The sequence below is a fragment of the Camponotus vicinus genome, unplaced genomic scaffold (genome assembly GCF_025532165.1).
Source record: "Camponotus vicinus isolate PSW18456_S1 unplaced genomic scaffold, iyCamVici1.0 SCAF_1, whole genome shotgun sequence".
In the NCBI taxonomy this organism is placed as follows: Eukaryota; Metazoa; Arthropoda; class Insecta; order Hymenoptera; family Formicidae; genus Camponotus; species Camponotus vicinus.
The window spans coordinates 12,013,946-12,026,216 of NW_028141945.1; the positions used below are offsets into that span (position 1 = coordinate 12,013,946).

General features: G+C 31.8%; 3 protein-coding genes across 3 annotated transcripts; all 3 read right to left on the reverse strand.

The window, feature by feature from the left end:
• Nucleotides 1–3,390: 3,390 nt before the first annotated feature.
• Pmvk (Phosphomevalonate kinase) lies at nucleotides 3,391–4,909 on the reverse strand. The gene is made up of 5 exons (XM_083105124.1): nucleotides 4,627–4,909; nucleotides 4,174–4,379; nucleotides 3,904–4,053; nucleotides 3,690–3,809; nucleotides 3,391–3,571 (listed from the first exon to the last, which is right to left on the reverse strand). Exons 1-5 carry the CDS (start codon nucleotides 4,770–4,772, stop codon nucleotides 3,453–3,455), a joined length of 741 nt encoding a protein of 246 aa, XP_082961250.1. The 5' UTR covers nucleotides 4,773–4,909; the 3' UTR covers nucleotides 3,391–3,452.
• Nucleotides 4,910–4,984: 75 nt separating this feature from the next.
• On the reverse strand, nucleotides 4,985–6,144 carry Rpl29 (ribosomal protein L29). The gene is made up of 4 exons (XM_083105131.1): nucleotides 5,992–6,144; nucleotides 5,699–5,758; nucleotides 5,456–5,520; nucleotides 4,985–5,168 (listed from the first exon to the last, which is right to left on the reverse strand). The coding sequence occupies exons 2-4, from the start codon at nucleotides 5,733–5,735 to the stop codon at nucleotides 5,049–5,051; spliced, it is 222 nt and encodes a 73-aa protein (XP_082961257.1). The 5' UTR covers nucleotides 5,736–5,758; nucleotides 5,992–6,144; the 3' UTR covers nucleotides 4,985–5,048.
• Nucleotides 6,145–8,483: 2,339 nt separating this feature from the next.
• On the reverse strand, nucleotides 8,484–9,207 carry LOC145977632 (uncharacterized). The gene is made up of 2 exons (XM_083109713.1): nucleotides 8,693–9,207; nucleotides 8,484–8,603 (listed from the first exon to the last, which is right to left on the reverse strand). Exons 1-2 carry the CDS (start codon nucleotides 8,924–8,926, stop codon nucleotides 8,484–8,486), a joined length of 354 nt encoding a protein of 117 aa, XP_082965839.1. The 5' UTR covers nucleotides 8,927–9,207.
• Between the last annotated feature and the right edge of the window lie 3,064 nt (nucleotides 9,208–12,271).

Genomic DNA, 12,271 nt, shown 5'->3' on the forward strand with positions numbered 1-12,271 from the left:
TTATATATTTCATTAGAAAATATTATATACAGAAATTTGTAGTAATTTGGCTTTATTTGAGTTAAAATAAAATTATATTCAAATATTTAACGAACGATCGTAAAATCGAGCGATCGTTACGATGCGTGTGAAATATTTACGCTTATTTGTGAGTAATTAATCGGCAAAAGAAGGAGTGTTTATCTCCTTTTTCGATCTCTGATTAGAGATCGAACGAGAAAGTGGCCAGGATCAACGAAAAGTAAGTTCAACTGGCCTGAAGAAAAGCTTTACGTACAATAGTACGTAATGTCGGACATTTATTCACGCGGTTAGGGCACGTGGTTAGAGAATGTAATTAGGGCACGTAATTAAAATATACGTGATTAGAGATAGGCTTTCCTCAAATAATTTCACTTAATCGAGAAATAGGATTGTTAGGGCTATTAGGTGATCATTAAGATTTTTTAAATTTTCCTTTCAAGAAGTAGAAGATTGTTAGGGCTATTATGTGATTAATTTAGGTGATTAATATATTATGTATCTTTTAAAGAATCAGGAAATGTAGGTTTAAATAATATTAGGGAAAACAGATTAATAAATATTTCAATAATTGTATTATTAATATTAACAATTTTTAAGGGGTCAATATTTTTTGAGTGTTTTTTTTATAGGTATTTTATTTATATAAGGATGAAAATTAAATTGTTAACACTCAATAATTTTTATAGTAATACGAATTTTTTTGTGAAATTTTATGTACTTATGTAATACGAAATTTATGTACTTTTATGTATTATGAAATTTTATGTATGTGAGAGCCCAACACTACCTCGGCGGGACCGCTAAATAGGTCCCACCGAGGTGTGCATAAGGAGCATTTTCCCCACGTAAAAAAAAAGGGATTAATCATCGCTAATCTTGTCTGGACTATGTAGAAATTTTTAGTAAATTTTATATTATAAAATATTATACATATATTTTGGACATTTTCGTGTAATAAATTATTCCATGTTATAAATTATTTTGTATTACATTTCAAATTATATTATATTTTACATTAACTTTTGTATTAAATTCTGTATTGAAAGAAAATAAAAAATTTTTCCTCCTCGATGGTATCTCCAACTTAACGAAGGCATTTGCCGGGTGATGAGGTTCGAGTACTCCAATGAACCTGAGAGCTATGCCGATACATACGCCGATATTCATATAGACTTTTCTTATATTTAAGATAATTTTAAGTATGATCTTAAATATAAAAGTGAATTATGAATACCAACCATAGTTACTGATAGGATCAGCCATGCCGGACAGGTCGAAGGGCAAGACTAAGAGAGATACCAAGATTATATAAATATTTGTTATATTAATTATATTAATATTTTTAAATAAATGAAAGAAAAAGGGACAATAATCGAGAAAATAGAAAAAGGCAACTACAGTGATTTGAATATCTATACCTGAGAACAAATGAAAGTATTCCATAGAAAGTATTCCGATGGACTCCATAGGAAGGAATAAGCATGACAAGTGATGGTAATTTTTATGATGTTAACACAACGGAATACAATAAACCATAATAATCCAAGAACTCGAAGAAGAGAATATATTGGATAGAAATGCATAGTGATTGGAAATGATTAGAAACTAAAAGACAGTATGCATACAACCTATTTATTAATAGTAATACTATTTTGTAATTATATTAAATTTTATAATTTAGTACATTGTATTATATAAAGTATTAAGCACAAAAGTATTATGGTATGAAAATTATAATAAAAATATATAAATAATGTTAGCTATATTAGAATGGAACATATGAATTCTTTATATTTTATATAAAGGAAGAGACTTAAAATATTTTGCAACATCTATATTTTTCGAGTCTTAATTATAAAAACTTCAGAAGAATCAGTGATTAATTTGACAAATTCTATACATGTATTAATAATTAAATTTTTAAATAATTAAAAAAATGATTGATAAATATCAAAAATCAGTTTACTGCTAATCAAGAAGATTCATAGAAATACGATTAAAAGTGTTTTTATCCCACAGCAGGCATTTTGTGTTTTGTAAATAAAAAGATATAAATATGACAATGAATATAGAAAAATATTTATTTCATCTTTGAATATTACAGTATCTTTCGCGATTGAATAATTTATTTACTATCAATTTACATATATAAGTATCTTGTTACAGCACTGGTGCTACTGACATTTCGTGCACATAGCACGGAACAAAACCAGAAATTGTGCACATTATATATTACCCTCTGAGAACATTCATGGACATTGGCTTTGTAGTTCACGTCCACGTTTTCAATGTCCATAGAGGGAGTATCGCTTTCAGAGATCACCTAAAAGCAGGCCATTAATTTTACTACTTAAATTTATCTCGACTATTTTAGTTTCTTTCACGTATAGTATATATGTATTTTGATACAAGTCGCTATGTAATTAAATAGACTAAGATTTAGCTTACTAAATAAATTTATATTATAATTGTGATTCTTAGTGATAATTTTATACCTAACTATGATGTAATTGATTATTAAGTAATTTCCTAAGTTATCGATTACACCACATATGACTTGATGTACTGGCTGGATGGCGCTGCCATAGCCTTCTTTTTTCTCTAATAAAAAAAAAAAAAGCAGACCATGACATCTCTCATGCCCGATTTCACCAACCGCGTTTAACTTTAATCTTAGTTTAACTCACTCTTTATCTCCTTTTAATTCTTCCTTTAGAAAGAGACAAAGAGTGAGTTGAACTAAGATTAAAGTTAAACGCGGTTGATGAAATCGGGCATCAGTCTTCTCTCTGGCACTAATCACAGATCACAGGAGCCATGTTGTTTTCAATTGTTGAGCCATGTTGTTTTATTTATTATATTTATTTTTTTATTTATTTGTTATTTTTAGCTTTATTTGTTTTTTTTTATCTTCTATTTTTTATCTCTTTCTCTGATCTTTGCAAGCCTGCAAAAAGCTAAGAATAAGCATAGGGTGATGTGTTTCGTGATCGGTTGAGCAGTTTCTAAAAATGCCAGAAAACGATCAACATATTTATTTTAATTTAAAAAAAATGATAATTTTAACATTGCAATGACTTGCAGTCTCTTATCGAATGAATAATAACAATCAATTTTTGCTTAACAATTTTGAACATCGTTTGCAATTCATATATATGAATCACACAAATGAAAAATATTTATAAATCTATAAATATTATAGTATAAATAAATCAATAAATATTTACAATTTTATAAACTTATTTTTTTTTAATTTATCACATGTACTTATTGCATTGCAAAAATGTTTTTAATATTTATAATTATTGTTAGTAATTTATAATCATTATTAGACTATTAATAATGTTAAAAAAGTTTCTTCATCACTCAAGGAAACAAAGTAATGAAACATTGTTTATTGTGCATTTGACAGAATAAAAAAATTTCTGCTAACTAACTAGTTCTAACAATTGTTGCAGTTTAGCTTCTGTATCGCTATTGTTATTGTTCTCTAACAATAAATTCCAATTATTCACATTGTCTAAATCACACCCTGTTTCTGAATTATCTATAATAATTATTAGACTATTAAGAATAATCTTATAAAAACTTCATCGCTCAAGGAAATAAAGTAATGAAACATTGTTTATTGTGCATTTGACAGAATAAAAAAAATTTCTACTAACTAACTAGTCCTAATAACTGTTGCAGTATAGCTTCTGTATCGCTATTATTATTGTTCTCCAACAATAAATCCCAATTATTCACATCGTCTAAATCACATTCTGTTTCTGAATCATCTATACCTGTAATTATAAATGATATTATATATGATTAGTAATTTATTTTCAAGAGTATGAGTCATTGAAATTATTATATTATGGTTTTTTGTTTCCTTACCTGGTGTAAAGATCCAGCCACGTTTTTGTCTAACTTCCTCAGAGCAAACCATATGTATATTTTTACATAAATCTCTAAAATTTTCCATAAACCACTTGATGTCAGTTTTTCTCCTGACATCGCTTATTATCCACACTGACTTATTCCATGCTGCGAAGAGAATGTTTATTTAGATGCATTGTTTTGTATAAAAAAATTTAAATCTTTCATGTATATCCTAACTATAATATAATGAAAATATAAGAAAATATAATAAAAAGCTCGCTGTACCATCATACATATCAATAGCAGCACGACAAAAGTAGCCATAATCTTTCCTTCGCATATCCTCTCCCCATTTAACCATCTCAAGTCGATATTTTTCCTTGTACTCTCCATCTCCCAATAATTGATTAATATCAAGATTCAAGGATTTCGCCCAGTGTGTTTTTATAGGTCCTGATAATCGTATAATTATACTCCTTTGCGAGCCAATCCTGAAATTAATATAGATTTTACTCAAGATATTATTTCTATTTTTATTGTGAAAACAATCAATTCTAAATAAAAGCTAAAAAGTATATTTCTAATATATAAAATATATTTCTGATATAAAAAATATATTTCTAATATGTGTGTGATTTTATTTAAAAAAATATATATATATTACTTTATGTAAAATTTTTATTGAAGTGTCTGCATTATTATTTATTAAAAATACTATAGATGTACTGTAGATAATACCTTTGATGCAAATTATCGGTGATGTAATCCTTTCCAGACTTCCTCTTGCCGCTGAACAATAGAATCCTCTTCGGCCTCGTCGAATTATTTATTTTTAATTTCGTGGGAAAATCGCACGTTTCTATTTCAACCTGTTTTGCGGCCATATTGGTTCATTGTAACTGTAAATTTTATGAAAGTGCTAAGACCACATAAAGTATGTACAAAACGATGAATAATGTATAGGATCCGCGATATTTCAAGTCATTCTTATTTTATATCTACAAAATTTACGTTTCAAAATTATTCTATATATACATATGTAAATTTTATCTAGAATGAATTGTATAAAGATATAAAACTCAAAGATACAGAAATGTAGGGTAAAAGAGATTTGTTTTTTTTAAATATATTTTAATAAAATCACATTATAGTTTACAAATTTATTTCTTATTCTTAGCTTCACGAAGAGCTTTGCGCTGCTCTGCCCTCTTTAACTGAGCCTTTGGTTTAAGATTATGCTTCTTGGCAAAGCGCTGATTCCTCAGAAACTTCAAATCCATCTGAAAAATGTGAACATAAAAAATAAGATTTAATTTTAAAATAAATAAATGACATGAAGAAAGATTAGATATAATTTTAAAATAAATAATATGAAAATAAATTTAATTTTTAAAAATAAATACCACATAATAAGTTACATTAAATATCAACATGTTTGTATTTTTTACTAATTGTAAATAATATTTTGCATATTTTAGATCATTTTGATTTGATTAAGTATTATAGGAAATATAAAACATTTAAGTATATAAAGACATGATAGAATTCATTTAAATATAAAACTTACACCAAGTGTGGATTCGTGTCTGTACCTTTTAGGCTTCTTGATGCCATTACGATGAGCTTTACGATCTACAAAAAAACAAAAATCAACAATCGGCAAAAACTTGTTCAATTTGTGAGATGTATTATATATTTTATTCCACTTAATATCATCTCAAGAATGTTAAAAAATTATACACATCTTGGTTAGGATACTTCAATATTTCAGAAACATAACTTACAATTAATCATAAAATTGTATACTTACTCTGATTATGATTTGTGTGATTCTTCGACTTGGCCATTTTCTGGAGTTATTTGCTTTTATCTGTAATAATAATCGATTATTTCAGAAAAACTATACTATAACAAATCAGCTGATGAGGTTAAGTAAACCGTGAAAGAAACTATCATTTTTGCAAACTTTTATATAAATGTTAATCATAAGAAAATATAATAATTAACTAATATTAAAATCGATAGAAAAGTCGCAATTCTTTGAACATGTCTTTATTTAAGTGGATTGAATGGATATTTGGATCAAAAATTGTAAAACCATACACAAGCTTTCAGAAACGGAAGCGGGAAGAGTTGGAAAAAGCGAGAATCAAACACGTGTTGTGACCAGTGATGCTCCAGGGCTGCGTTCGGAAACATCACCCGAGTGCCCCCCGGGTATCATTTTATCCTTGTTGTTCACCGAATGGCCGCATTCAGCGGACTCAACAGTTGGGCAACATTACTAGATTTTCCGATGTAATTCGACGCTGATTGGTCGGACCTGAAAGTAGAAACCAATCACGTTCGATTGCTACTTAGCAGTGTACCCGGATATCATTTTATCCTTGTTTAACATTGGCCGCATTCAGCAGACTCAACCGCTAAGTAGCAATCGAATATGATTGGTTTCTACTTTCAGGTCCGACCAATCAGCGTCGAATTACATCGGAAAATCTAGTCATGTTGCCCAACTGTTGAATCCGCTGAACGCGGCCATTTATTCATTGCACACAGTATGACTGGACACAACCACTCATATCAACCGGTGCCTAGAGTAATCAACATAATTGACCAGCCACCTGCAACTCCTATTCATTTGCTACCCCTCTTAGCATCGCCGTTCCCAAAGTTGCCACAATGGCTGCGTTCAGCAGGAAAAGCTGCTTTGCAACTGTTGTAAAATTCGTAAATCTGATTGGTGTATGCTCTTAGATTCAGTCAAAATTAAGAGCATACGCCAATCAAGCTCACGAATTTTACAACAGTTGCAAAGCAGCTTCTTCTGCTGAACGCAGCCAATGTTCACTACGTGGCGCTATTGATCTTGTGCATTTCGGCCATTGCGCATGCTCGCGAAAATTTGTCGCACTTATATTACATATACATGATATACATTAATGCTTATATTTATTATTATTTATTTATTATAAATATATATATAATATCGATCATTGTTTATAAGTGCAGTTATTTGATAATTAAGTATAATTAATTCCGTGTAATCAAACCCTGGCGAAAATAAAATGTAAACCGAGCGTTAACAAAGCATGAATTGGAGAGTAAATCTAATGTAACGGAAAAGTGACGGAAGCGTAAACGAAGCTATTAAAAGGCGTAAATTGAAACATCGGAACGTAAAGAAAGCGGCTATTAAGTGTTAGAAAAGCGTTAACGAAGCGTCATCAAACTCTCCGACAAGTGTGAACGAAATATCCTTCAAATGTAAACGGAGCGTCATCAAACTCCTTAAGGAACGTAAACGAAACGTTATCGAAATCTCCGACAAACATGAATGAACCCTGGCGAAAATAAATAACGGAGCGTAAGTCGAACGTAAGGAAAGAGTAACAGAAGTGTAAACGAAGCTTATAGGAGGCGTAAATTGAAACAACGAAACGTAAACGAAGTGTTAACGCTTCATTTACGTTTCGTTGTTTCAATTTACGCCTCCTAGAAGCTTCGTTTACACTTCTGTTACTCTTTCCTTACATTCGACTTACGCTCTGATATTTATTTTCGCCAGGGAAATATCTAATATAATTTTTAAAGAACGTAAATGAAATGTCAACAAAAATATTGGCGAATACGAATGAAATGTTTATACTCTACTACATTTATACTGTACCGTTAATATTGCACTTTACATTTTAAATAGGTAATAAACGGATTATGTTCGTTTATTCGCCAGACATTTACTTGTCCGACTTATAAAATCAATTTAATATCTGAAACTGCATCGAGATCAGAAATTAAATTGAAGTATATCTTTAATCTTATTTGTTACTCTTTGTAAACTTTATATAATTTTCTTAACTAAACTTAATACGAGAAAGATAGCGCATCGCACGTCACGTAACGGTAAACGAACGAACTAATAGATCCTTGCGTGCTCGCGCGAAACTTTGACGTCCTTAAAAATATTTCTTTAAATTGTTAAAGTGTAAGGAAAGTATTTCATACATGTTTTGTGCAGTGTTTAAGCGTTGAAGAAATGTGGATGAAGAGTTTCTAAGTCAATCAATCATTGAAGTGTATATGAAGAGTATTGGAGTGCTTCGTTCACATTTTATGGAGCGTTTAGGAAGTGTAAATGAAGAGTTTCTAAAATGTCAATCATTGAATGTACGGGAAGCGTATTGGAGTGCTTCGTTTACATTTTATGGAGCGTTTAGGAAGTGTAAATGAAGAGTTCCTAAAATGTCAATCATTGAAGTGTGCGGGAAGCGTATTGGAGTGCTTCGTTCACATTTTATGGAGCGTTTAGAAAGTGTAAATGAAGAGTTTCTAAATGTCAATCATTGAAGTGTGTGGGAAACGTATCGGAGTGCTTCGTTCACATTTTATGGAGCGTTTGGGAAACGTAAAGGAAAACATAAAATATTAAAGCGTAAGGGAAGCGTAACGGAATGCTTCGTACACACTTTATGGAGCGTTCGAGAAATATGCATGAAGATTTAAAATCGCGAAGAGTTAATGGGAAGTCAATGAAGCTTCTAAGAAGCGTTTATTCTGTTCGTTTACGCTTCTTTGACACTTCGAGAAGCGTTTAATTTTCACCAGGGGTTTGCAATGTCGTTAGGCAATGCATCTGCCGGTGGTCTAGCTACCTCTGTCGTCCATGAAAATGTAGATGGTACGGTACCTTTTTTGAGTCTTGGAACTGAATATGGTGACTGCAAGAATATAAGAAAGTAGAGTAGAGTAAATAAAACAACAATACAAACGGTTCAATAGTATGAAATATAAAAATACGGAAACTTACAATACCGAGTACTGTCCCATCAGGACCTACTAGGGTACGCTGCCACAATATTTCATCCGGATGAAAATGTTTATCGCAAACTAATTGTTCAGGTCTTATTCTACTGCCTGACGGTTTAAATGCAATATTCCACAATTTTCGCATTTCAGGGTCCCTTGGAACTCGGAAAAGATGATTCTTTTCCAAATTCGACGGGTTCCCTGAATGACACCCGGGCACCGCACACGCAGGCATTATGAAATAATACACAAAAAAAAACTTCAGAAGTTTCACTGGTTTCACTGGTTTCACTTTACTCCACTCTAACCTATATACACTGTACGCAAAATAGAAGGACTTCCGGTTGAGCTGGCACGTGTGTCTGGACTCTAAGTGGAGAGCTCTTACAATTTATATTAAAACTTTCGGTATAATTCTGCTGGTTCTCACAATTTTGGGCATAGATATACAGTTTTCTAAACGCTCTGCGACCCTGAGTGAAAAGGAGGAGTCAGGGCCGCGAGGCCCTTCCACTCTCCCGGCTTTTGACCGGGAGACTGGTCATGTTAAGGTTAACCAAATTCTGGAACGTTCGATCCTCGGTGAGTGCAGCCATAATATATTCCTCTCTGGCATTGATAAAGAAGTAAGTATGTCATACGATAATAAAACAAATAATAAGCAATTTAAATCAATAGAATATATATCGGAAGATAGTTTTGATAAATTTAGTCAACAATTTAATAGTAATAAAGTCACAACGGGGAAACGTAAAGCTACAAACGATATAACGAAGGATAATACAGTTTTAAAAAAAAAAGACAACCTTGTAAATACCATTGACGATAGGGATAGTCACGAAAAAAAAAATAATAATAACAACTATACAGACGATGAGAATAATATGGACGTCGACATAAATCCCAATATAAATCCCTCTCCCTCCCTCTCCCCTAAAGATTCGTCCTCTCAACAGACAAATGTAAGTCTCAGCAACCAACCTGAAAATGAAATAATAGAAAAATTCTTTAAAATACAAAATAATTTCATTAAAACAAACAATAGAGAAACAAATCCTAATCTCAAAAATTTCAACAGTAAATATAACAAGGACCACAACGGTGAATTCATTTTAAATGCTAAACTGAATGCTAACAAATGTTCTGACAGAGGAAATAGAAATTATCTAAGAATTATTGATGTAGCATCTGAATGGAAATATAAACCAATTAAAGTGACGAAGACAGGATTCTGCACTGCTGATTTAACATATAATAACTCTAAAGAAGCCAATGAATTACTCGATACATATGGCGCTTCACTAAATCAACAATCCGATGTAAGTTTGACAATACCATATAGAGTTGCTTTTAAAAAAGGAGTTATTACTGACTGGGACATGTCCCTACTTAAACTAATTAATGCGATAGACAATAAGGATAAAATTATATCCATAGAGCGTATGACAAAGAAGAAGTTCATCGCTGCAGACAACTCCACTAAAAGAATCAACACAAACAATATAATTATAACCTTTAAAGGATCTGATCTTCCAACTAGAGTTAATATCTACAATGGCTTAACGTATCTCAACATAAGACCATATATACCAACTGTCAAACAATGCTATAACTGTTATAAATTTGGACATTTTAGACAATATTGTCGAAAAAATAATAAACTATGTGTTGTCTGCGGCAAAGAATTTCATGGTACATGTAACGAAAACCCCAAATGTATCAACTGTGGTGAAAATCACACAGCAATACACAAGGGTTGTCACCTTTTTGACCTCAACAGAAATATTAACAGGATAGTTGCGGAAAGAGGCATCTCTGCATACGAAGCTAAACTCTCCCTAAAAGAAGGCAATAAGGAGTATCAAGATCCCTGGAAGGAACCTGCAGCATGGCCGTCATTACATATTTCTACTCGGTATGTCCGACATCCTGCCGATATATATTCATCTATAACAAGATCAAGAGAAAATTTTCAATCTACAAATATTAAGGTACCTATTCATCAAAGAAAAAACAAGCTATTAGATAGCTAATAATAATAATCATGGACAAAAATCTTTCAACTATTATAAACAATTCGACACACGAGCACAAGATATTTCAAAAACAAACAGAGGCATTCTCACAAGAGATATTAAAACTAACAATATTGACAAAGAAAAAAAAACAAATAACACGGAAGATAACAGGGAATTAACTTTGGACAATCAAAATGAGCCCCTGACGACATGCTATGACCCAGCAAAAGATAGTGATATGACCTCGGAGGATTTTCAGTCTATACAGGAATTATGCTATATTAAAAAAGTAAAAATAAAGGATCTCTTACAAGTAATAAGAATACTTTTAAAATAACTATGTTCTTAAAAAATTTAGTATGGAACGCTAGAGGAATTAAAAATAAAAAATGGGAATTAACTAACTACGCTAAAAATTATGATGTTATTCTTATTATCGAATCTCATCTTATGGACACAGATAGATTTAAGTTCCCAGGATTTAATATTCTTAGACAAGATAACAGTCTTCCACATCTAGCAAGATCGGGAGGAGTGATCATCATGACCCGTAAATCTCTATCAGTCACTCATTTTAAAATAGATCATTACTTAACCAATTCTGAAGCGTGTGGTATCAAAATCAAGAGCACCACTGGTGACTACAACCTAATTGTTGTCTATAGAAGACCTGGATTCACAGAGACAAGAAATAATTGGTCCCGGTTCTTTGGACAATTTTTGGACTTCCGCACAGTTATTGTAGGTGATTTTAATTCTCACAACGTTTCCTGGAATTGCTCTAATACAGATAGGAACGGAGCAGCGCTCGCGGAAATAAGTTATGACATGGATTTTTATATAATCAACCGTGACACTGTCACAAGACGCGGTGCTCCGGGACAACGATCCTCTAATCTAGATCTTATTTTGGTTACTCCAGATCTTGTAAACAATATAGAATATAAGATGATCTCTGACACCTGGGGATCCGACCATCATCCCATCGAAGTCACTTTCACCTCTTTTAATCCTATCCCTTATAGGAAAATCACAAATAGGATATTCACTAAAAACACCGACTGGCCAAATTACATTGATACTATGAGTGACAAATGGAATAGATATGCTGAATTTAAAGAAAATACGAACCCGAACGGACACCTAGAAACATATAAAGCACTGACCGAAGACATGAGGGAAGCCGTGATCAAAGCCAACAAGAAAACCAGCTACGGAGACTCCACTCGTACCCGCTCAAAAAACAAAGATGAGCTACTTAATTACAACAACAACCCGGTAGAATGGTGGGACTCTGAGTGTTCTAATGCCATTGCAAATAGACTTACAAATTTAAGGAGATTCCTACAATCGGGATCATATAAGGATTTTATAGAGTATAAGAAAGCACGAGCAATTGCCACCAAAACCATCAATTCAAAAAAAAAGAAGAATTTTATTGAATTCATCAACAGCATCAACAAATACACTAGTCTATCCTATGTTTGGAAAAAAATGAAAGTTTTAAAAAAATCATTCCAAAATATAACATGGAACAAATGGCAAAACAATGACCGCAGGGC